The sequence below is a fragment of the Prosopis cineraria genome, unplaced genomic scaffold, assembly GCF_029017545.1.
Source record: "Prosopis cineraria cultivar Desert tree isolate PC_DT_omini unplaced genomic scaffold, ASM2901754v1 PC12, whole genome shotgun sequence".
Classification (NCBI taxonomy): Eukaryota; Viridiplantae; Streptophyta; class Magnoliopsida; order Fabales; family Fabaceae; genus Prosopis; species Prosopis cineraria.
In genome coordinates this window covers 27,719,468-27,744,389 of record NW_026555343.1, presented here as the reverse complement: position 1 = coordinate 27,744,389, position 24,922 = coordinate 27,719,468, and the positions used below count along the sequence as shown (strand labels likewise).

The window sequence follows — 24,922 nt, the reverse complement described above, 5'->3', positions numbered from 1 at the left end:
CATTTATTATCGCTGTTCCTCTAAATCAAAATAAAAATTGATATCTAATTTTTTAACACAGCAAAAAAATAAGTCAACATAATATCATAAAACTTAAAAAAAAAGGATAAATTTTAAAATTAAAATTATTATAAAATTTAAAATATAATCTTAATTTTAATTTAGATTTTTAAAAAATTTAATTTGTCAAGAACAAGTTTAATTTAATTAAAAAAAAGATAATTGCATCGGTTCTACAATGCCAATCTGACGCAAATGACGAAGGTTGGGAGATTGGCTTGAGTAGTACTATGATTTTTCCCTCGTCGAGCGTCATCTAACTGCGCTGCTTAAGCTCCCGCCCATACATCTGTGAGTTCACTGAAGCGATATACGATGATACTGCAAGTGACGTCTTCTGGCTCTTCTCTTTTCTCTCCTTTCTCCGCCTGCAACAGAATCAATTGTTTTCTGGGTCGCCGTACCATTCGATTCTCTCGTTGGCATTTCAACCGGGTGAGGCCTCGACATTTTGCAGGTACTTTTTTTTTTTTTTTTTTTGCTTTGTTGTCTCTCTTCAGTTGAATCTATTTCGCTATTTGAGTGTGTTGGGGTTATTTACTAGTCATCTGACGAGTTTTAAACTTGTCGTTTGCATGTTGGGTGTTATCTAAAGCCACTGGCTGACCACTTTATCTCCTGTTTGACGGGCAAGGGAGTATAATTCTCGTCGGAAATTCTAGAGTTTTTCCATGAAATTATTTATAATGGGAAAAACGTCAACGGATAGAATTGCTTTATCCCTTTACCAAAGAATGGAAAATTTCACGCTTTAGCAATGACTGGCATCCGTTTTTATATTTCAGTTGCTGCATCAGAGAATGGTGTCTTTACCTCTCCGGAGATTGCAAAATCTTTCGATTTTACTGCAGAAGAGCGTATATATAATTGGTATTTCTTCTATTATTAGTAAGAGCCTATTTTTAATGTAATTTGTTCATATTTGACTTAGTATTTTCCTTTTGGAGTCAATGATTGTGCTGATATTCTTAATTTTTTTTTGTCCCTTTGGGATTGAGTTTTACATTTTATTTAATCTCTCTCTTGTGGAGCAAGTCCTTCCTCAGGCAAGTATTGCTTGTTTAAATTGATTTTCATGGTTTTGATTCAACTAAAACTTTGATTGCTGGCTAAATGAACTGACATGGAGCTTTTGTTTTGTCCTATGAGCATGGAGGAATTTCGGTGGTAATAATGTTGATGGTTTGAAGGTAAAAAGAAGATTGAGGTTTTGTGGAGATCTGCCATCTGTTCAGTGAAATGGTGAAGTTTGTGGGAATTATACTATTAAAAGGCACTGATTATCAACATAAACAAATGAGATGCATTTTTTGTTCCTTTGTGAATTGTTTTTTCTCTAACGATATACAAGCTGTATTGCAAAGGTTTGAGTCTAGATGGGTGTATTGAGGAATGAAGAACCTGGCTAGACCATTTTTGGGGACTCCTCTTTGCTTTTTGGCATGCATCCAGATTAAAAATTGTGGCTTTTCCTTCTGATATAGTCTTTGTTTTGTATGTTCCTATTTATGTAGCGTGTTGATTGAAAATTATTTTATGCTAGGTGGGAGTCTCAAGGGTATTTCAGGCCAAACCTTGATCGGGAAGCTGATCCTTTTGTTATATCAATGCCACCTCCTAATGTTACTGGATCTCTGCACATGGGCCATGCAATGTTTGTGACCCTAGAGGTTTTAATTTTTCCTTTCTTTATGAACCTTGCTTATTTGACCTCCTAATAGTGTCTATTTATATTCTATATGGTGGTTTTTTTTTAATCTATTAAAATGTTGCCGTTTTGAAATATCATTTCTCTTGTATTAAAAAGAAAAAAAGAAAAAGAAATATCATTTCTCTTAGAATACTCTGCCTTGCAGGATATTATGGTTCGATACCACCGTATGAAAGGAAGGCCAACGCTTTGGCTTCCTGGCACCGATCATGCTGGTATTGCAACTCAGGTTTGTCATTAAAACTCTGGGAATTTATAAATATTTGTGTAGTTGTGCTTAATTCACTTATTTTCTGTTGAATAAGCATTAGATAGTGCAGTGTGTTTATAGTATGGTATGTTGTCTTGGATCATTGTACTGGCTTGTACTACGATGTATTTCCTCCGTTCCTAACTGGCTAACTCTATATATAGGAATGTGTACACTCAGGAGATGAATAAGATATTCAGAACACACTTTTCTACTCTACTCATATTCCATAATCTTTCTACTCTGGTCAAATTCAACATTTCTTTTCTTCTAATATCTTGCAACTACATATGCTTTGATTTCTTGGTCCGCAGTAGTTCTCAATATTGAACTTAATGCTAATGGCTTGTTATAGATGTGAAGGGAAATTAAAGAATCCACTCATGATTGGTGTTTTAAGTAAGTTCAGTTTCATAGCTTTGAGTCCCACAGCCATTCTTGTTTGCATCGGTTAGTTGCTTGGAATGTGATGTCTTCTATGAGAAATCTCCTATGAGCTTTTTCAGACATTGGCAATGCATTCCTGTTAATTTGCATTAGGTATGCGGCAGCATGGAGAAGGAAAACTCTTTTTTAGCTCAGAGGTTGTTCATATTACCTGTTGATAGTGGGTTTGCCACAGACCTTAGAGGTGTTCCTGTTATTTTCCTTAAAAAGTTTGTTAGGAAGTGGGTGGAGAGTTGTTTATGTGGTGATGGCTTGTTGCAGTTATGCAGGCTGCTGGCAGGATTTCTCCCAGTATATGTTTTTGAATGTGATGGTTTTTGTTTTTGCGTCCCTTAGTTGTTTGGTGTTTGGCCATGACTTTTGAAATATTTTATGAACATTGGTTTTCTATACTAATATTAGAGGAGCTATTATCTACCTATCTCTTAAATGTACAACAGGAGGGAGTGCCTTGCCATTCTTCATTGTTTTTCTGGAGAAATTGCCTTGGAAATAATGTCTTTCAAATATTTGGTTGATCTTCCTTAGGCATAGCATTAGTTTGTGGCATAGGTAATCAATCCATCGTGTCGTCATTATTGTCTTTACTTGAAGCAATGTACTGAATTTTATTCTGCTCCTTGTAGCTTGTTGTTGAAAGAATGCTTGCATCTGAAGGAATAAAAAGGACTGAAATGAGTAGAGATGAATTCACAAACCGTGTTTGGCAGTGGAAAGAGAAGTATGTCGTATCTTGAAATTTCATTTCTTCCATTTATCTTGTTAAGTATGCACAAGCATATTTGTTGGTTGTCTCACATGAAGTCCTTTCTTCAGGACTTCTTATTTGTTTTTCTTTCCTTTTAGTCTATTTTTTTTAATGGACCACTTGCTATTAGAAATTAAATTTGATTGATAAGTTTTATGGGGGAATGATCCGTGAAACAAAGGTAACTTAGTGCATCTGACATGTAGCTTCCATTTCCACAGAAATGATTTCCATGGAGTAAATATAAATGAACTCCCTCTATTTGTCATGCTGCACTCAAACTCGGCAAGCCAAAAAGACTTTTATGTGAGGGGATGTGCATATTGTTAGAGATTATAACTAATTCTATCATGGTTCTTCACTTAATGGCTCTATTTTGTCTTGAAATGATTTGTGATGATCAAAATTTTGATGATCTGCTCTAAATATGATCTTATCTTGTGGAAAATTGCATGAAATGAAGATCAAGTTTGTGGGATTACTTGATCTTGATCAATCTGGGAAGGCCTTGAATAATTTTGTTCCCTTGGAAAGCTAGGCAAAACATGCATTTTTCCTTGAGTGATTCTAAATGAAGAACCGTTCTTCTCAAAACCAAAAGAGCCAAAGAAATTCCTTTGCCAAGGTGTTGTTTATCCATGTCCATTTGTTCTTCTTGTTTGTCTTGCCTGGAGGTGGTTTTGCATTAGCTGGTTGCTGAAGTTGTTTTTTAGTTTGAATGTTTCACATGTGATGTGGGTTAATTATACTGAAAATTTAATTGTATGGTGTGTATAGCTTCATTGTGCAATCCATATAGCCTTATCCCAGTAGTGTGTATAGCTTCATTGTGCAATCCATGTAGTTGATCCCATCTAGTGAGATAAGGCTTGTTATTGTTGTTGTGAGTATAGCTTAATAGTTAGAGTCCTCAATTAAGATAGATTAGTGTTTCCCATTATTCATAACTGCTCAAACTTATTCACTATTAAGAAATAATCATAGTCATTTATGATTTTATTTTGCCCTTTCTTCAATAAGATATCATTAACCTTCCTCCTCTGCCTTTTCATAAATTTCATTTAACTTTTTGCGCATTATCAGGTATGGTGGAACCATCACAAATCAGATCAAGAGACTTGGTGCTTCTTGTGATTGGACTAGAGAGCACTTCACCCTTGATGAACAGCTAAGTCGTAAGATAGTTTTCAACTAATTGAAACTCTAGCTAATCTAGGAAGTTATAAAGTTGTTTTGAAGGGTTGTATGGGTGATTTAGATATGTAGTAAATAGTTCTGATGCACTTTGATAGTCTTTCTAATTTGTCCACTTTATTTTCTGTCTATTCAATACGTGTTAATCTGTGTCACTGATCTAAATTTAGTACTAAAAAATTGTACTATCATGTTATTTACTTTACCTATTTCATTTACTGATACCTTGTCCAACCATTTTTGCAGGAGCTGTTATTGAGGCATTTGTCAGGCTTCATGAGAAAGGTTTGATTTACCAAGGTATGACCTGAATTATGGTTTATACTAACGCTGCCCTGTTACTCTGTGATTACTTGTATTTTGTTGGGAAGTCTTGTAATTTCGCATGTGCTGGATGTAGGTTTGCTCTTGTTTGAAGTGTTTATGTTTCATATATGTTTCATAGTTTTTAGCAGTTGCTAATGGACCTGCTATGGGACCGAACTTATCTTACTACCTGTTTGTGGTGCTGACAATGGACATATTATTGATGATTTTTCTGGTTCATTGGACCTGCTTTAATACCATGAGGGAAGAAAAAAGTTCCTTACTTTCTGTCTTTATTCAATATACTGAAAGAATTACATATAGGGATGACCACCACAAAAATCTTGGTAATTCTATACAAAAAATTCATGGAAATAAATGATAAAAATAAATGGTATCTAAATCTGATAAGACACAGTGGAAAATAGCAAATAAAAATATCTGAAAGATAAGTCGAAGATAATAATAAATGTGGGCCTAGGGAGAAGCCCTAAATAGAAATAGATCATGCCTACAATTTCTTGGTTTTCTTTCAAGGAGACTAACATGCCATTCGCTCTTCCTTATCCTATTCTTTGTTGCTTCTTTCCTTTAAATATTGTTGTTACAGAGAAAAAAAGAGTCATGGTTCATTTGCAAAAACTTTTTTTGTAACTTTTTTTTTGTTTTTAAATTTTGCTTATAAAATTTATGCTTGGGTTTTTGAGAATAGAAAGGAGAATAAGGTGGTTTGATACTAGTTTTAATGTCATATAACTTACAGCATTTTAGTTTTGTTTTATTTCTGGAATGCAAAGGGAATAAATTGCTTCAATGAGTGACTTATTCACCTTTTTTACCCTTCATTTTCTCTGTTGTTTTTGGCCAGTAATGGAAGAATACTTGATCCTCCTGTCTTGCATTCCTTTCCTCTCTTGATGTGTCCTTCATTTTCTCAAAAAGTGATCATAATAATGTGCTAACATTTTTTTTTATGCGGTAAACACCAAATGAAGGGGCAATTTTATGTTTATGAATCCTGATTCTAAGGTACTTCACAATTTATGATATTTCTTTCTCTGTTGACCTGTATCTCATGAACCATTGTAGTGAGTTCTACATGCTTTTGTATGTCGACATGTAGGACTGAAAGAAGTTGTTATTGGATCCTGAGCCTCGTTACATTTTCATATTTGAACTATCATCGGTCAGAGTAAGATATGATACTACTCTGCTTGCTCTCATCTTCAGGGTCATACATGGTGAATTGGTCTCCTACTCTACAGACTGCTGTTTCTGATTTGGTTAGTAGCTTTCAGTTTAGCATTAATTTTGCTACTATTTATCTGGCTTGGCCTTAAGTATTCAAATTGGGCCTCATCTCTGTGCTTAGGAAGTGGAATATTCAGAAGAGTCTGGCTATTTGTATTATATCAAATACCGTGTTGCCGGAGGTTCAAGGTACCCAGTGGACATTATCTCAGAAAATTTTCTGAAGCTGTAAATTTTTGTAAAATTGTATGGCACAAAGTGTTTCTTTTATCAGCTTAGGTTTGATTAAATGATTTATGGAGCATGTCATTGATGTTAGCAATTTTATTTAGCTTGCGTATGACTAATACCAGCCTCCTAACACCAATTAGTCTTTGTATCTGTACGCATGACAAATGATATTTCCCTAAGCACAATGTTTCAGCTATCATTTTGGCCATTTGTAAGATTGTTATAGTCTTTACCTGTAAGGAGAAGTCCTCATTTATCCTTGGGCATCCTCTCAATGGTTGTGATGTTCTGGCAGATGTAGCCCTAACATATAGTAATTTATTTAAAGGCCTTGCAAGCAGATCTCTCTAGATATGAGCACAATAGAATCATGCAATCCATGTGGCTAGCGCCATGTAATAGGATCAGGCCCCATGTAATAAGATAAGGCTTGTTGTTGTTGTTGTTTGATGCTTATTTTCAGTCACTGCACCAGGGATGCATGGATTAGCAATCTTGACTTATTGAAGAAGCATGATGACCAAAAATTGATATTATGCTCATACATTTGAATTTGATGATTTAATTGCTACACTTTGAAATGAAGTTTATTAACAATTTCCATTGTTGGGAGATATGACATCTTGATAACTCTTTACTTTGTAGGGGTGACTTCTTGACAGTGGCTACAACACGGCCAGAGACTTTATTTGGTGATGTAGCTCTTGCGGTGAATCCAAAGGTAGGAGAGTGCTATGGGCTTGTGCATGTTTAGAACAAGGGCTAATCAAGTTTTGTGTCGTATCCTTGTAATTGGAATTCACCCAGCCATTCATGCATTGGCAATAGGTCACATTTTCATGAGCTTTTGTCTAAAAATGCATTCATGTGTCTGTTGGTGTTTTACTGTGATAGGAATCAAGCACTAAATTAATAATTATGAATAGGATGTCCTTCTGGAAGAATGAAAGAAAGTGAAGAAATACCTGGTGAAGTTGTTGTATTTCCCATTGAAAACCTACTTGCGGGTCTCAATTTGCCATTGGTAAATTCTCTGGTGAAACCAAAGGCCTATTATATCAGGATGTAAAGTTGCAGAAAAAACATTGATTTCAAATTTTAACTTTTTAAGTATTCTTTCTAGCCAAGGGCACCAAAGTAATGTGAACATAGTATGCCTTGTTCATTACTTGCTCCTTGAACCCTGAAGCCCCAAAACCAGTTGACAACAATATCATATTTTGAGTAACCGCATTATTGACATAGAATTGCTAAACTTACTCCAGATATCATAGGCAACTGATATAAGCATGATTTTGCAGCTGGAAAAACGAGTAAAACATTGATAAGATGATGTATCATCTGGCTTTCAAACTTGCAAAATATGACTGTTGTTAAACCTGTTAGCAATTTGAACGTGATTAAAGCTTTGGACAAATTGTCATCTTCCATTATAGTTGATGCCTACATCTCACACTTGTTAGCAAATTACAGGATGAGCGATATTCCAAGTATATTGGTCAGATGGCAATTGTGCCTATGACGTTTGGACGTCATGTTCCTATTCTTTCAGACAAGGTATGGAAGTCCCTATCTAGTCTTATCTTATTTCGTCATGAGAAATTCATGTTGTAGAATGTGAAGTGACTTACATGAAGAGGCTCATCTCTAGGTGACCTTTTTATTTGAACAAGTATTTTGAAAGATTGAAAGGTAAGGTTGTTTTCTAGGCCTTACCTTGGTGTTTAGTCCATGGATGATGTAAGGGTTCTTTTTTTTCTTTTTTTTTATGGTTAGATTAAACCGCATAGTGGTTGGAGATTTTTGTTGTCTTGATTTACTTGCTCTGCCTCTTGTGCTTTTTACTTTTTACTCTTTCAAGGAGAATGTTTTATCCTTTATTCTTGTTCCATCTTTTTTGAGATTTGTTTTTTGGATCAAACAAGCAATTTCGTTAGAGATGGGAGAAGTTTTTTTTGTTTTTAAATTTAGATATAATTTTATCAACTTTTCTTTTATTCCTATTATCTATATAAATAATGGTCTCTTCTTAATTACTATTGCCTATATAAATACTCCAATAAGCTGATAGATTCCTCACTAATCCTTGTTATTTATTGTTTTCTTTTCTTTTTCATTTTCTGTTTTTTCTCTTTCTAGAAGTACGTTAATTCATGATACACAAGTTTTTATGCATTATTATTTTCTGTTTCTTCCTGTTGTTACAACTATTATTTTGGAGATACTTTTAGCGTGAATTCTGTACATCATTGCTCAATATTTATTGTCCTTTGTCCTACAGCATGTTGATAGAGAGTTTGGTACTGGAGTATTGAAAATTAGTCCAGGACATGATCATAATGATTACTTACTTGCTCGAAAGCTTGGTCTTCCAATACTTAATGTGATGAACAAGGATGGGACACTTAATGAGGTTGCTGGCTTGTACAGGTATCTTTTAATTTTTTTTTTAAATCATCATGTGGCATTGTGCCTGATGTATGATGTAAACAAAAACTGTAATATTAGTGGCCTTGATCGGTTTGAGGTTCGAAAGAAACTATGGGCAGAGCTTGAGGAGACAGGATTAGCTGAGAAAAAGGAGCCGCATGCTTTACGTGTTCCCAGATCTCAGCGTGGTGGAGAAGTGAGATTTTTTCCCTTTCAATTTGATTATCTGTATTATAATCATAGTGTGCTGATTTCTTATTGTGGAAAATCTGAATTAATTGCATCGGATATAGGAGAATCAGGGATTGATTGCATCAGTTTCCATTATATTTATTGTATTTATTCCATTGCATTTACTGTAAATTATCATCCTTGTTGTATAAATTCCCTTAAGATGTATGAATGAACTATGAAATGAGAATATACAATTTTTCCTCTCCAAATTTCCGCATGTTATCAGAGCCTCTAGGGTTTGAAAAAATTCTTTGCTTAGGGTTAGAGCTCTAGGTTGAGATAATGTCTCGTTTTTTGGAAAATGGCCTCAGTCTGGCGTCTTTGGTCAATCATGTATGTGATGGTAGAGAGCTTGTTGTCTCTCACAACCGTCCTAAGGAGCATTAGCAGATGTCGAGCTGCCAACCCTATTAATCTCACGGCAAACGACGGCGAGTGTAGCTCGCACATGCCGCTTGGCGAGTGAAGCCTCTGGTTGGACAGCGCCTTCCTTTTTTGGCAATGATGTGTTGTTTCCGACAAGATCCAAGTGCTTCCCAATTTTAGGGAGCCCTCTATCTGAATGTCCATATCATATGTACCTCATTCTGCATTGTATCCTTTTGTGTTTAGGGTTATGGTGCCTGATTCCTCTCTATTATGAGAGAAATTTTTTGTTTGAGGTTGTAGGAGTGTCAATGTGGTTTCTGTTGATCATCAAACTACACATACGTAGATCTGCACCTCTCGCGTTGGTAGCAAAAAGGGGGACATTTCTTCAGGCATTAAAGACATCCTGAGAATCCATAGTATTGATTGTTGACTCAGGAGCATCAAATCATATGACAAGTTGTCATAAGTTCTTTACCACTTACATCCTGTGTGCTGGAAATGTTTAAGTGAAGATTGCGGATCGTTCCTTGGCCCTAGTGGTTGGAAAAGGGAGTATTCGTATCTCAGATTCTATAGTATTAGAATCTATCCTTCATGTGCCCAAACTTGATTGTAATTTACTTTCAATTAGTAAATTGACCAAACAGTCAAATTGTTTTGCTAAATTTCTCTCATCACACTGTGTTTCATGATTTAACAACTGGTATGACAATTGGTAGTGCTAAGGAGTATGAAGAGTTATACTACTTTGAAGTCACTCGAGTGAGCAATCACCACTCACCTACTGTAAGTAACTCTGCATCTTCCACAAGCAATAATGAGTTTCTCTTATGGCATAAGAGGATGGGTTACCTTAATTTCCTTTACCTTAAAAGGTTGTTACTTGATTTATGTCCAAACCAAAATATGTGTGAAATCTAATGTGAGGTGTGTAAACTAGCTAAACACCATTGAACTCTTTTTCCCAGAGCCCTATATACACCCTCCAAACCCTTCACAGCCATACACAATGACAATGTGGGGACCATCCCGGGTTCCCAGTTGTACCTATAGTAAGTGGTTTGTTCCTTTCATAGATGATCATATTCGTCTTTGTCGGGTCTATCTATTAAAAGACAAGTCTGATGTTTTATCTGTGTTTCCCACCTTTTATGCTATGATTAAGACCCAATTCCAGTCTAGTATTCAAATTTTGCATACTGACAATGGCACAGAATACTTTAACTAGACCTTGAGTATGTTTCTTCAAGAACATGGCATCGTCCACCAAAGTACTTGTGTGCATACTTGGGATAGCCGAGAGGAAAAACAAACATATTTTAGAGGTGGCAAGAGCTCTCATGTTTACTTGTAATGTTTCAAAATACTTTTGGGGGGATGTTGTTCTCCCTGCCATTTATCTCATGAACAGAATGCTAAGTTGTGTATTATCTTATGAATCAGCCCTAAACACCTTGCATAAGGTATACCTTACTTCTTGTATTGAGACCAACCTTCCACTTTGATTCTTAGGTTGTACCTCTTTTGTCCACCCTCACCAGAGTCCTAAACTTGAACCTCGTGCACTTAAGTGTATATTTTTAGGTTACTCACCCACCCAAAAAGGTTACAAGTGTTATGATCCTATCTCTAAACATCTCTTCGTTAGTTTTGATGTTACCTTTTTTGAAGATATTCCATTCTATCCCCAGTCTTCAATTCAAGGGGAGAGTATAGATGAATTTCAGACTTAGGAAAGTGAGAGACCCAACAAAGATTCCATTTCCAACATACCTACATTGCTTGAACCTCTTGAGCTCTTTGAACACTACTCTCTTGAACCAATTCCAACTCTGCCATCACCAACCTCTTCTCTTATGCTAGAACTTGAGGAAAATAGCAAAACGGGTGGAGATGTAAGGGAACCACAAAAGGGAGAGTTGTTTGTCTACACTCAAAAAAACAAATCAAAAGATAGTGAACAATTCATGCCTAAAGCACCAAAAGAGTTAGAACTAGAGGTAGCTTTTGAAGTTGAAGCACCAAGAGAAATAGAGCCTGAGAGAACTCTTGAACTCCCAAATGTTGATTCATCCAATAAACCAGATGGTCCTGAATCTACTAATCTAGATCTCCCCATTGCTTTAAGGAAATAACCTTGCTCATGTGCTCATCATCCTATAAAGAGGTTTGTGTCTTATAAGCCTAATTCTCCAAGACTATGCTTTTGCAACAAATATTGATAGGATAAAAATACCTAGCAATATCTGTGAGGCATTTGAAATACCAGAATGGAGAAAGGCTGTTATGGAAGAGACAAAAGCTCTAGAAAGGAACAATACTTGGGAAGAAGTTAATTTACCAATAGGAAAGAAGCTTGTTGGATGCAAATGGGTTTTTACACCAAAGTATAATGCTGATGGTTCCTTGGAGAAATACAAAGCTTGTCTTGTTGCAAAAGGATTCACTTAAACCTTTGGCATAGAGAACATTGAGACATTTGCCCCCGTTGCAAAACTTAACATAGTCAAAGTATTATTATCTTTGACTGCGAATCTTGATTGGCCACTCCATCAACTGGATATCAAGAATGCTTTCCTCAATTGTGACTTAGCAGAAGAAGTCTATATGACCCCTTCCCCTCGGTTTTGAAAAATAGAAAAAAAAACGAGGTGTGCAAGTTGATAGATTCTCAAGGGTACTAAAAAAGGAGAACTATTGACAAGGCCAATCTAATCATACATTTTTTTGTTAAACACAAGGAAGGAAAAAAGGCTATACTTATTGTCTATGTACTATGGTCATAATTGGTGACGACTTTGAGGAAATAGAGAGACTGAAGAACGTTGTAGCCTCTCAGTTTGAAGTAAAATATTTGGGCCAAATGCGTTATTTTATGGGCATGGAAATAGCTAGGTCGAAGAAAGAAATATGCATCTCACAAAGGAAATATGTTCTTGATCTCTTGATTGAAACTAGAATGCTTGGTTGCAAGCCAATTGATACTCCCATTGTAGTGAAAAAGAAGAAAAGGAAGACAAAAGAAGGCAAAGATGAGGAAGAAGAAGGCCAACTAGTTGAGAAGGAGAAATATTAGAGTTTGGTAAGGAAGCTAATATATTTATCACACATGAGACCTGACATTTCCTTCACCGTGAGCTTTGTAAGCCAGCATATGCATTTACCAAGGGAAATCCACTTACGAGCTGTGTACAGAATCCTAAGGTACTTGAAAGGCACTCCAAGAAAGGATTTATTCTTCAAAAAGGGTGAGCAACCTAATGTAGAAATATTTACTAACGCTGATTGGGTTGGTGCCTCAGAGGATAGAAGATCTACATTTGGGTATTGTACCTTTGTTTGGGGTAATCTAGTAACTTGGAGGAGTAAAAAGAAGAATGTGGTGTCTGGGAGTGCAGTAGAGGCTGGGTTTAGAGCTGTGGCACATGGGATTTGTAAGGGCTTATGGTTGCAAATACTTCTCAAAGAACTACAAATTAGTGTGGAATTGCCCATTAAGCTCTATTCTGATAGCAAGACAGCCATAAGCATATTTCATAATCTAGTCCAACATGATAGAATGAAACATGTTGAAGTGGATGGACATTTTATCAAAGAAAAGATTGAGAGTGGAGTAGTATGTCAAATATATGTTCCATCAAAGAAGCAAGTTGTTGATGTCCTCACCCAGGGCCTCCCAAGAGAGAACTTTGATGCGTAAGCAAGTTGGGCATGATAAATATCTACGATCCAACTTGAGGGGGAGTGTAGAAAATCTGAATTAATTGCATTAGATATAGGAGAATTAGGAATATATAGGAGAATCAGGGATTGATTGCATCAGTTTCCATTATATTTATTGTATTTATTCTATTGCATTTATTGTAAATTATCATTCTTGCTGTATAAATTCCCCTAAGATGTACGAATGAACTGTGAAATGAGAATATACAACTTTTCCTCTGCAAATTTCCACACTTATATTCCCTTTTCTTAATTTCTATTATATTCGTACTCTTTTAAGTGCTTTCTCCCATTTAGAGTTTGTCTTCATCTTTTTTACTCAGGTGATTGAGCCACTTGTTAGTAAGCAGTGGTTTGTTAGTATGGAGCCCCTTGCTGAAAGAGCTCTTCAAGCAGTTGAAAAGGGAGAGCTGACCATAATCCCAGAAAGATTTGAGAAGGTTTGTAAAGTCTCATTCACTATTAGACGTCCACACTTACTGATATTGTTCAATAGTTTAGCATAATCTCTTTTACTTTCTAGAGAACTTCAACTGCTACAATTTGTTTGCTAATTCTCAGGGCGGCTTGAATTTTCTAAAAGTCCAACTCTCATGGTTCTTGTTTTATTTCTTTCCATTTACATTGTACATATTATGTTGGTTTGGTCATACTCTTGTCCTAAGGTGGAGTAAATGATGTGCCGTTTTATAGCCAATTAAGCATGAATATTCATTAATATATATATATATATAATATTAAAGTTCAGGGTAATTCAGTCTGATAACATCTTTGTTTTTTTTTAATGCTTATATTTTGGTGTAGATAATATATTACAACCCAAAAGCATTTTCCAATTTGGTTTGCTGTAGGGCACAAAATGCAACTTACTAGTGTATGCATAGAGCTTACTGTTAGTTCTGACTTCTCTCTCTGTTTATGTTATCAATGTTTAACTCACTGCTTTATGCTAATGACAGATTTATAATCACTGGCTATCCAACATCAAGGATTGGTGTATAAGCAGACAACTATGGTGGGGACACCGGATACCTGTTTGGTACATTGTTGGAAAGGACAATGAAGAGGAATATATAGTTGCTAGAAATGTTGATGAAGCACTGGAGAAGGCTCACAGGAGATATGGGAAGAATGTTGAAATATATCAGGACCCAGATGTTCTTGACACTTGGTTTTCAAGGTTTTTTTTTTTTTTTATAAGTGGAATTATTCATCGGTGTTTGTATTTCATTTTGATGGCAATTATTTGGCACATGCAGTTAAAAATTTCAATATTTGTTGGGTGTTTGTCATATCTTCTGTGATTGGCAGTGTTCATGCTTTTTAAATATCCACTAACCACAAGTATATTGTACTTTAGGAAAATTTGTCTTATGAGTCACTTGAAATTTTTGCAGAAGCATTTTCCTAAGAGGTTGCTTATGTGCTATCTGCATCTTATACATATCCACGTGTCTAAGTATATATCCAATGTTAAGCATGAGTTATACAATTTATGCAGTTGATGTGTCTTTGGATAGATCAGCATTTAGTTATTCTCTTCCATTTTTAAAGTTTTGTTTCAGCTTTTCCTCTTTGCATGGAATTGAATGTCCAATTATTCAGATAAATAGATGCATGAGAATACTTGTATGTTAATGAGATTTTGGTTACCTAGTAAAAAATGTTAAATCAATGGTTCAGTTTATGAAACCTCTTTTGGAAGCATGTTTTGCTATTGTTTCCTGTCTTTACTTTTAAATTAGTAGTCTTTCTTCATGACATGCTGTTTTTTCTTATAATTATATGTGATGATCATATTGTTACATATTTGGTCAGTGCACTGTGGCCATTTAGCACCCTTGGATGGCCAGATATTTCTGCTGAGGATTTTAATCGATTCTATCCAACTACAATGCTTGAGACAGGGTATGTGCCTGACTTGCTTGCTTCTGCTCTTTTGTGACAGCAAATTTTCTGTTATGTTTTCATCATTTCTCTTTACTTGGGTAATATACATAACTGTAGATGGTTCTTCTGTTATCTCCTCTGGCTTGTGTGAGGTGAGAATCTGCTGGATTTATAGGGTATTGCTTATTGAATAAACTTTTTATGGTTTTGTTTCCAGAAGTGGAGTGGTATGGATTAATTTTGCTGACATTGGTATTTAGTTTCTTTGAGAAAGTTGCTGAGAACAGAATGACAATGTCAAAATACGAATGACAACAGTAATACTTCCTAAAAGGAAAACTGAGACAAGTGTTAAATTTTCTCCAATGAATTTGATAATTGATTTCAAATATCTAGTACATAATTGCTAATGATGGGCATGGAATTGTTGCACCATGCAACAATTGTGGAATTGTCTATGAATTGGTACCTTTTTCTTTTTATAGTTTGGTAACTAGAACTTAAAATTGATGTGGTAGCTGCTTCCTCTTGTGAGTTATGCTTCCTTTGTAAAAATTCTTAAATAGCAATTTTTCTTCCATGCCTTTACAGGCATGACATTCTATTCTTCTGGGTGGCAAGGATGGTAATGATGGGTATTGAGTTCACAGGAAAAGTTCCATTTTCGTATGTTTATTTGCACGGGCTCATCAGGGACTCACAGGTGACATTGCCTATATAGGTCATAGGTTTATTTTGAAGTTATCATGGTAGTGACAAATTTTCTTTCTGTTCTGTTAAATTTTCTTGCATATTATGCTGAATATGTATCTTAAAGATATTATCATTAAAAATTTCATTTTTGTGACATTTTATGACTGATTTTTTTTTTTGGTCCAAGATGTAAGTATGTTCTAATTCTACTTTTGAACCTTCATGCATAATTTACACATGTTTCTGAATTATGGTATGTCTGTAGACTGATTAGGTAATACTTGCAATCTTTCAGGGGAGAAAAATGTCTAAAACATTGGGAAATGTAATAGATCCTCTCGACACAATAAAAGATTTTGGGACTGATGCTTTACGATTCACATTGGCTCTAGGAACAGCTGGGCAGGTTTGTTTAGCTTTATTTTACCATTTCACTTTGTTGATCACGGTATATTTTTAGAGGATGTTTCTTAGCTTATTAAAAAAAAAAAAAACTGTTCTGAATGATGGGACAAGTTTTTTCTTTCAGGACCTTAATTTATCAACTGAGCGGTTGACCTCTAACAAGGCCTTTACCAACAAATTGTGGAATGCTGGCAAATTTATATTACAAAATTTGCCTAATCAGCATGACACACCTTCTTGGGAAAACATACTGGCTTGTAAGGTGATGAGCAATCTTCATATGATAGCATTCCAGGAACTTAGACAACAAGATGTGTTATATGTTACTGCCGTATTTAGGGGCTTATTGTCTTCATGTGTTAAGTTGTTATTGCCTTTTTAGATGTTGCTGAATTCTAGGAAGTATTGACAGTGTAGGACCTTAGCTGACACGTGTCTAGGTTTAAGGTATATGTGCTGCGCCCTGTGCCTTTTGGTTTTCATGAATGGAATAGTCTCTTTCTTCCTCCTCTCTTCCCTTCTCTCTTTCTCTCTTATCAAGATGTTTCAGCTCCTCTGATACTATCTTAGTTAGAAAGCAGTGCACTGAATGCATATATAAAGAAGAAAACCCTAAATCTCCTAAGATGACCGCTACATATAGAATCCTAGGGTCTAATCTTTCAAGATAGAGAGATATTAGATAAAATAGGTCTGTGAAATCTAACCTAGGAGATGCATTATTTAAAAAACAAGAGAGTAACGAGTAATATTGGTGGTGACATAAACTTTGCTTCATTAACAATACACAACGAAGATCTAAAATCCTTTGATATGACAACATCTGAAGTGTCTACATGTAATTCAGAGTAGCACTGCAGTTCTAATACAAGTTTTCAACATGTATCAGACGGACAAAACACATCATTTGATGTGTTTGCTATTCAAATCCATATCATGGTACATTCTCTAAATGTAATTTCTTTGAATGTAACATTCACGTGTTTGGTTCATCATTAATATTCTTGGAACAATTTATTTCATTTTTAGTATGCCATGGTCATATTTACCTGGTGTTTTTAATTTAATACGGCATTTTCCTCATCATGATAAGAATTCTGAATTATAGCTGTAAAATTCAGGAGAAGGAAAGTTGGCTTTGTATATTCTCTTTTCTAAGATTTTAATTTTAATTAATTATTTACGTATTTTTGTTCAGTTCGACAAAGAAGATTCAGTATGCAATCTACCTTTACCAGAGTGTTGGGTGGTAAGGCAATCTTATCTTTAGATTTTATTTCATTGCTAGGTCTTGAACAACTTTGTGATACTCTATTTTTTTTTTTTTAAAATTATAGGTATCAAAACTTCATGCACTTGTTGATTCTGTAACTGCAAGTTATGACAAATTTTACTTTGGAGAAGTGGGAAGAGAAATATATGATTTCTTCTGGAGTGATTTTGCTGATTGGTACGTTTCTGTTTAGACTTATTTTCTTATGTACATTTTGGATCAACCTGGTGGAAATCCTGATTATTAATATGGGAACATTTTTGCTTTTATTGTGCTGTAAATAGTCATAGTTGTGCTTACAGTCTTGGTAAATTTTATTATTGTGCTCTAAACAAAAGTGTTGGTAAATTTCTCAATGACCATGGCATCCTTCACAAAAGCCCTTGTGCTTACAGTCCCCAACAAAATGGGATTAATGAAAGAAACATAGACACACCTTAGGGGTTGCCAGAGACCTTATGTTTACAACTCGATACTCATATGCTTAAATTCTATTGGGGGGATGTTGTTCTTACTACCACATGTTTGATTAATAGCCTTCCTTGTCAAACCTTCTTTAAGACTCCTCTTGAGGTCCTCCATTCCACTTACTAGATTCCCTATCTAGAAAATAATCTTCGTTTGAAGCTTTCTGGGTGCTCTGCATATGTTCACATTCATCATAGTAACAAACTTGAGGCCCATGCTGTTTGTTGTGTCTTCCTTGGATACTCAACGCCCAAAGAGGTTATAAATGTTATGATCGTCTCGCAAGTATGTCTTTGTTACTAGTGATGTCACATTTCATGAAGAGATCTCATTTTATCCTGAGTCTTCGATTTTGGGGGAGAGTTGGAATGAATCTCAGCCTATGGAAGAAAATTCCCATACTCAAGATGAGTCCCATCCTCAAAATGGACTGAGTCTGGTTTCTTTACCTTAGATTGAACCTTCCCCTGACGTTGAGATGACATTGAGACTAACAAACCATATATATCTAAGTTGACTGATAGGACACTCATTGATGGGAATCTCAATGACCCGAGAGGTGACACAGATAAAAATTGATAAAAGTCTTCACAAAAAAATAAATAAATAAATAAATAAATAGGTAGCAAGCCCAAGTGCCTTTCATAAGCCCAGAATCAAAATCAATGAGATTTTGATCAAGAATTAGAGAGGTGGTTGATAAATCTGATGCAGATATATCTAATGAAGAAAATCTGGAAATTGATGATGGTGATTAAACTAGTAAAGCCCCCAATGATCTGCCCCAAACATCCAATAGAGGTTTGTTTGTTCCCTACAAGGTGCTTTCTGCTTGATATTCTGCATTTGCTACTGGTCTTGACAAAGTACCAAATAATATAGAGGCACTAGAATCACCTAAATGGATGGAAAGCTGCTGTTATGGAGGAGATGGAAGCTATAAGAGAAAAATGATACTTAGGAAGCAAGAGGGAAAAAGCCATTAGGGCCCAAATAAGTGTTTATAGTGAAGTATAGAGCAGATGGTACAGTAGATGAATACAAGGTGAGACTTGTGGCCAAGGGATTCTCACAAATTTATGGTTTAGATTACATGGAAGCATTTGCTCTGGTGGCTAAACTTAATGCCATCAGAATCATTCTTTCACGAGCAACAAACCTAGATTGACCTTTGTGCCAAATAGATATCAATAATGCATTTGTAAATGGTGATTTGTCGGAAGAAGTGTGCATGATGCTCCCACCTAGTTTCCTGGAAGAGAACAAAATCAAGTATGCTAGTTGAGAAAATCATGGTATGGGTTAGGGGTGTTCAGTTTGGACCCGTCTCGATTGGCCCGATATCGTCTCGATCATGTCGGGACGGGTCCTGTCCTGGCCCGAAAATAATCGGGACGGGACAGGAAAAGGGTTCGGGACGGGACGGGACACGGGATTACCATCGGGATGTCCCGTCCCGTCCCGAATATTATATATATTATTTTTTATTTTAAATATATTAATTATATTAATATAATTTATACTTATATTAATTATATCAATTATAATTTTAATACTTGCAATTCTTATTTAAAACTAAAGTTTTTTTATATTGATAATTTTAATGGCATGAAGTAAACATGGTGATATCTTTCTTTATAATATATTAATTATGTTAATATAATTTATTCTTATATCTATCTATTTAATAACTTTTATTTATAACATATTTCTTGCTTATTTTTAGAAGAGTAATTAGTTTAGTACATCTTCACTAAAGTGGAAGAACAATGATTTGATGTTGTGTTTGACTTGCCTGTTGTTGCTAATCTTATAGCATAAAGATCACTTGTATTTGTTATTATAATATGAAGTTGTGATTAATATAATTCAATAATTGATTTTAAATTATTGTTATTTATGTGCTTGTGTTGTTTTGATTTTAAACTTAATAAATTATATGATTTGAAATTTTAATGAATGTTATTATCCAAATCTTTTTTCGATATTCCATTTATCGAGATGGCGGGACATCCTGATCTTGTCCCGGTCCTGTCCCGACTCTTAACAGGACAGGACAACTTTCAGGATGGGACGAGATACGAGACCAAAATTCAATCCCTATCTTTTTTTCGAGACGGGACACGGGACGGGGGTGTCCTGGTCCCATCCTGTCCCGTGAACACCCCTAGTATGGGTTACAAGTTAAACAGTCTCCCCATGCTTGGTTTGAAAGGTTCATAAATTCTCTCAAATCCGAGGGTTACAATCAAGGGCAAAGTGCTCACACCATGTTCTTTAAGCACAAAGGAGGTAAGAAGGCTATCTTGATAGTCTATGTAGATGATGTATTGTTCACTGGAGATGATATTTAAGAACTTGAGAAAGTGAAGATGTCTCTAGTGAAGGAACTTCAAATAAAGGAACTTGGAGACATGAAATAATTTCTTGGCTTCGCAGTGGCAAAATCAAGGAAAGGGATCTATATTCCAAAGAAAGTACATACTTGACCTCTTTAAAGAGATGGGCTTGTTGAGGTGTAGACCAAGTGATACTCCGATGGTGGTTAACAAAAATAAGAAGAAAGACAAGGAGAAACATACCAAGAAAAAGGTCAAGGAAATCTCATATACTCATCCCAAACTAGGCCTGATATTGCATTCACAGTAAGTGTGGCTAGCCAGCATTCACATGATCCAAGAGGGAAACACCTAGGAGCTGTCTACATGATCTTGAGGTACCTAAAAGGCGCTGTTGGGAGAAGTCTCTTGTTCAAAAAATCACACGAGAGTTATAGAAATTTTTGCAGGTGCTTCTAAAAGCTTGGTTGATAATAGAATACAATGGTGTTATGCAATTTATATAGCTGACCCCACCTAATGAAATAAGGCTTGTTGTTTTTACTTATTGGACTGGAGCTCATGATGACAAATGATCTACCTGAGGGTCCTGTAAATGTGTATGGGGTAGCTTGGCTACTTGGAGAAGCAAGAACTGGATTGTAGTGTCAAGAAGTAGTGCTGAAGCTTAATATATAGTGGTAGCTCATGGAATTGGTGAAGGGTTGCGGTTAAAAAGAGTGCTGGATGAATTGAGAATTGAAGCCAAATTTCCAATTAAACACTACACTGAGCAAAGCTGCTATTAGCATCTCTCAAAATGTGGTTCAACATGATAGAACCAAACACATTGAGGTTGGCCAACATTTCATCAAAGAAGTTGAAGGGAGGCGTGTTATGTCTTGTCCTTGTGCCAACTAGAAAGCAAACAACAGACATTCTCACAAAGGATCTGTCCAAGGAAAAATTTGAAGACTTTGTGGGCAAGTTAGGCATGATTACTATATATGATCCAACTCTAGAGAGAGTGTGGAAATCCCAATTATTAATATGAGAATATTTTCTTTTATTGCTCTAAATAGTCTTAGAGGAGTTGATTTAGGATCTGGTTTTATGTTTAAGACTTTTATTGTATCCCTGATTTTATGGGCTCCTCTTTATTTAACCTTATCTGTATATTTTCTGTAACCCTCATACTTAGAAATGCAAGAAAATACATTTTCTTCACCAAGCGCCCAAACCTTAATGATTCTCATACTAATTTTGCTTAATTAACAGATGTTGTATATGATGATTTTTTTCTGCTCTTTCTTGCCTTGATTTTGAATAAGGCTATATGAGTTTTCCCTTTCATGCCATGTTAAGGTACATCGAAGCTAGCAAGGCTCGCCTTTACCAGTCAGGAAGTAACACAGTTGCTTCAACAGCACAGGCTGTTCTGCTTTATACTTTTGAGAATATTCTCAAAATGCTTCATCCTTTCATGCCATTTGTAACCGAGGAGCTATGGCAGGTAAATGTGATGCTGAGGGTTCTTTTCTAGATACCTGCATATAGCAACTATTGGTGTATTAGTATTTACGCAAAACTGCCAATAACTTTTGTATAAATTTTACAGTTGGAACATTAGTCATTAGTTCATCCTTTGTAATCATAAATAAAAATTAGTGCAAGACTGCAAAGTTACACAAAACCTCCTTTGAGTTTTGATGAAATTATACCAATCTCTATTTTAAATGGTTTTCAGAATATACACCAACTTCCTTTGAAATTGATCTTACACTGAACTGTTTATTTTTATTTTTAAATTTTGCTAAAATGCTCTTTATTCAATTTTTTTCTTTTGAAAAATCTTTTATTTAAGTTAATGAATGCATTTTAGTCAAAAAAATTTAAAAATAAAAATAAAACTGGGCCAAAGTTTGAGTTAACAGTTTTTTAGGGAGTGTCTATATATTTTGAAAATAAAGAGGAACAATGGAATTTCAGAAAAAAATTTATGGAGGCTAGTGTAGTTTGCTTTAAAATTAATTAATTATATATATCTTATGGCAATAATGCTTAATGTTCAGTCTTTGCATTATTTTGAGTTCCTGGTTTCTTTCTTCATCAACAGGCACTTCCTAATCGTAAGAAAGCACTTATTGTGTCACCATGGCCAGAGGCTCAACTTCCAAGGAACACCAGCTCAATAAAAAAGTTTGAAAATTTGCAAGTTTTGGTGGGTATATCTTTGTCCTCTTCTCTAACCTGTTTAAGGCTATTTTGTTTACTACCATCTTGCTCATGTATAGAATTTTCTAACTTTTAAATATTGTTTTGAAATAATTTTAGGTTAGAGCTATCAGGAATGCTCGGGCAGAATATTCTGTTGAGCCTGCAAAGCGTATATCAGCATCTGTAGTTGCAAGCAATGAAGTTACCCAATATATATCTGTAAGTGTGGTTCGATTTTGGGAAAATGAAACTAATTTTTACCACTGAATTACAGATTTTTTGCCCTCTTTCACTGTCTAATTTTACCATTCTGCATATACAGACACAGATAGCTATAGTGTCTTTTTCCTTCTCCCTTGCTGCATTTGACATGACCTGCACTTTTGTTCTTATGATATACCGAGTAACGGCATATATTGTGCCTCTTGCAGAAAGAAAGAGATGTTTTAGCACTGCTCTCTCGTCTTGATATACAGAATCTTCATTTCGCAGATTTTCCACCAGGCAAGACTTCTAGATTTTTACTTTCTCATAGGCTGGAGATGTTTTTCCTCAGTCATTTTATCCCCTTACTATTATTTCAGTGTAATGAATTCTGGTTGCTGAATTATCTCTTTCGTGGATGTGATAAAATATACTTCAGGGGATGCCGATCAATCAGTTCACTTGGTGGCTGGTGAGAGTCTAGAGGCATATCTTCCACTAGCTGATATGATTGATGTATCAGCAGAAGTTGAACGTCTTTACAAGCGCCTTTCCAAAATGCAGAAGGAGTATGATGGCTTCGTAGCCAAACTCAGTTCTCCTAATGTATGAAATCCTCTGCTTATGGCGTTACCTACTATAACCGTACAAATATGCATGGATATCAATAGTCTGCTTATGCTGTTAAAGTATACAAGTTAATCATATAAAGCCAAAAAATTTCATTACATGCATAAATTCATGGATCATCAGATGCAACCGTCTTTCTTAAGTTGTTAAGTACCTGTGATAGTTTCTGTTATAATCTCTAATATATGATCAGTACAAAGCATCTGATGATTCAATAAATGAATTAATGAAAATTGCATGCATTGAGAATACACTCGGTTGTGTGAATATTTCAAATTGAGTCTTGGTCCCAACCTATGCATATGTTTAACAGAGTACTTAGGCAAAAGTAAATCGTTTGTGTATTTTCATTCAATAAATACGGCTCTCTTTTTCCCACTGATCAAAAGTGCTTTTTTCCACTTTATAAACCATATATGCGGTTTCTTGAAATGTAGAGTATATGTTTTATTCGGAAATGAGTATAGTGGATGGGATAGGGTCAAATATCTGGGTTACTGGGTAGGTTTTGTTCTAAGTGCTGATTGGTTGATCACTTCACAGAAGACTTGTATTTCTCTTCGGTACCATTGAGTGTATGAAAAATTTAATTTTTAAAGTGCTTAGAAATGTTTAAGTTGTTTTGGATGCAGAAATGTTTAATTTTTATTCTTAAAAGTTTGATTGATGATAAAACACAACGGCGTCATGCAAGCCATGTAACTAACCCCATCTAGTGAAATAAAGCTTGTTGTTATTGTTATTTTGGATACTGAAGTTAAAACTTGTGTTGTATCCGTCCTGTACAATACAAGATTCCAATATTTATGTCAAGCCCAAATGTGTTATAAATAGGAATATCCATATTTATATTTTTGAACTCCTTCCAATTTTTCTTGATAGGTAACCTGTAATAAATTGTGAGTAATATATCCAAAGAGTCACTTGTTGATTTCTGTAGTTAATTTTTCTATGTTGCCGATCTCATGTGGGACAAAACTAAGTGTTGCTACTATTGTTGTAACCTGTAATCAATTATTAGTAATTAGCATCATCAATAATCACTGTATTGTCTATATTTGATAATATGGCACCATGCTTGCATGGTCCATTGAATTGTTAGGGGGATGATAAATACTTTAAAGTAATACTTTACCATTTGCTGTTGTCTGTTGTTTTCTGCAGTTTGTAGAAAAGGCACCCGAGGAAGTGGTACGTGGGGTAAGAGAAAAAGCAGCAGAAGCTGAAGAAAAGATCACTCTGACAAAAAACCGCCTTGAGTTTCTGAAATCTAATGTTCTTGTTTCAAAGTAGGTTTCCCCAGGAGGGTGGTGCCACGTCACCTCGCAATCTTCTGACTCAATTCGCCTCGAACATTACTGTTCAATTCTACCATGTTGGGATGCTTGTCATTACCAATTTTAGAGCATAGCTGATGAAAAAATGATCAAGGTGTTGGGCATCAGGTTTGCTACTGCAGTGAAGACCATTGCAGAATTGCAGATCACTAATTTACTAAAGCTTTTCAAATTCACAAATTAGCATCAACAAAGTCATAAGAGGGAGCCGGTTTTTCCAAAATTTTGGTGGTTGCAGGTATCAAATTTTACATTGGTGTTCATTTACGAAGAATTGAACCGTACCACAAAGCACTGGGATGTACAGATGTAACTACTATATTTATTTACATTTTCCCGCCAATTCTCATTATTTATTGACAGTAAAGTTGGATTTCCTGCTAACTCAGACGTGTTGAGGGGCTTGGGCTATACTTTTTGCCCCTGGTTTTGATAAAACAATCAAAATCATCAAGGTTTCGCTTCGATTGATGTATTTGACTTTGGATTTTGAATTTTAAATTTTACATTTTAAATTCATGTATTTTAAA

The 24,922-nt window shown here is 35.3% G+C and overlaps 1 protein-coding gene across 5 annotated transcripts; it reads left to right on the top strand.

Annotated features, from left to right (window-relative positions):
- Positions 1-252: 252 nt before the first annotated feature.
- On the top strand, positions 253-24,922 carry LOC129287534 (valine--tRNA ligase, chloroplastic/mitochondrial 2). 5 transcript variants are annotated; one of them, XM_054923725.1, is made up of 27 exons: positions 253-517; positions 846-930; positions 1,604-1,730; positions 1,917-2,000; positions 3,095-3,189; positions 4,300-4,391; positions 4,657-4,710; positions 5,947-5,999; positions 6,089-6,156; positions 6,844-6,919; positions 7,672-7,755; positions 8,480-8,628; positions 8,707-8,824; positions 13,281-13,397; positions 13,917-14,137; positions 14,776-14,865; positions 15,439-15,550; positions 15,836-15,946; positions 16,070-16,207; positions 17,144-17,194; positions 17,283-17,395; positions 21,370-21,517; positions 22,121-22,225; positions 22,339-22,440; positions 22,653-22,725; positions 22,865-23,031; positions 24,220-24,922. In XM_054923725.1, exons 1-27 carry the CDS (start codon positions 376-378, stop codon positions 24,346-24,348), a joined length of 2,904 nt encoding a protein of 967 aa, XP_054779700.1. In that variant the 5' UTR covers positions 253-375; the 3' UTR covers positions 24,349-24,922. The 5 variants fall into 5 exon arrangements, with proteins under 5 accessions (XP_054779700.1, XP_054779701.1, XP_054779703.1 ...); XM_054923726.1 differs by having other exon boundaries at positions 376-517; positions 656-930; XM_054923728.1 differs by lacking the exons at positions 253-517; positions 846-930; positions 1,604-1,730 and having other exon boundaries at positions 4,300-4,383.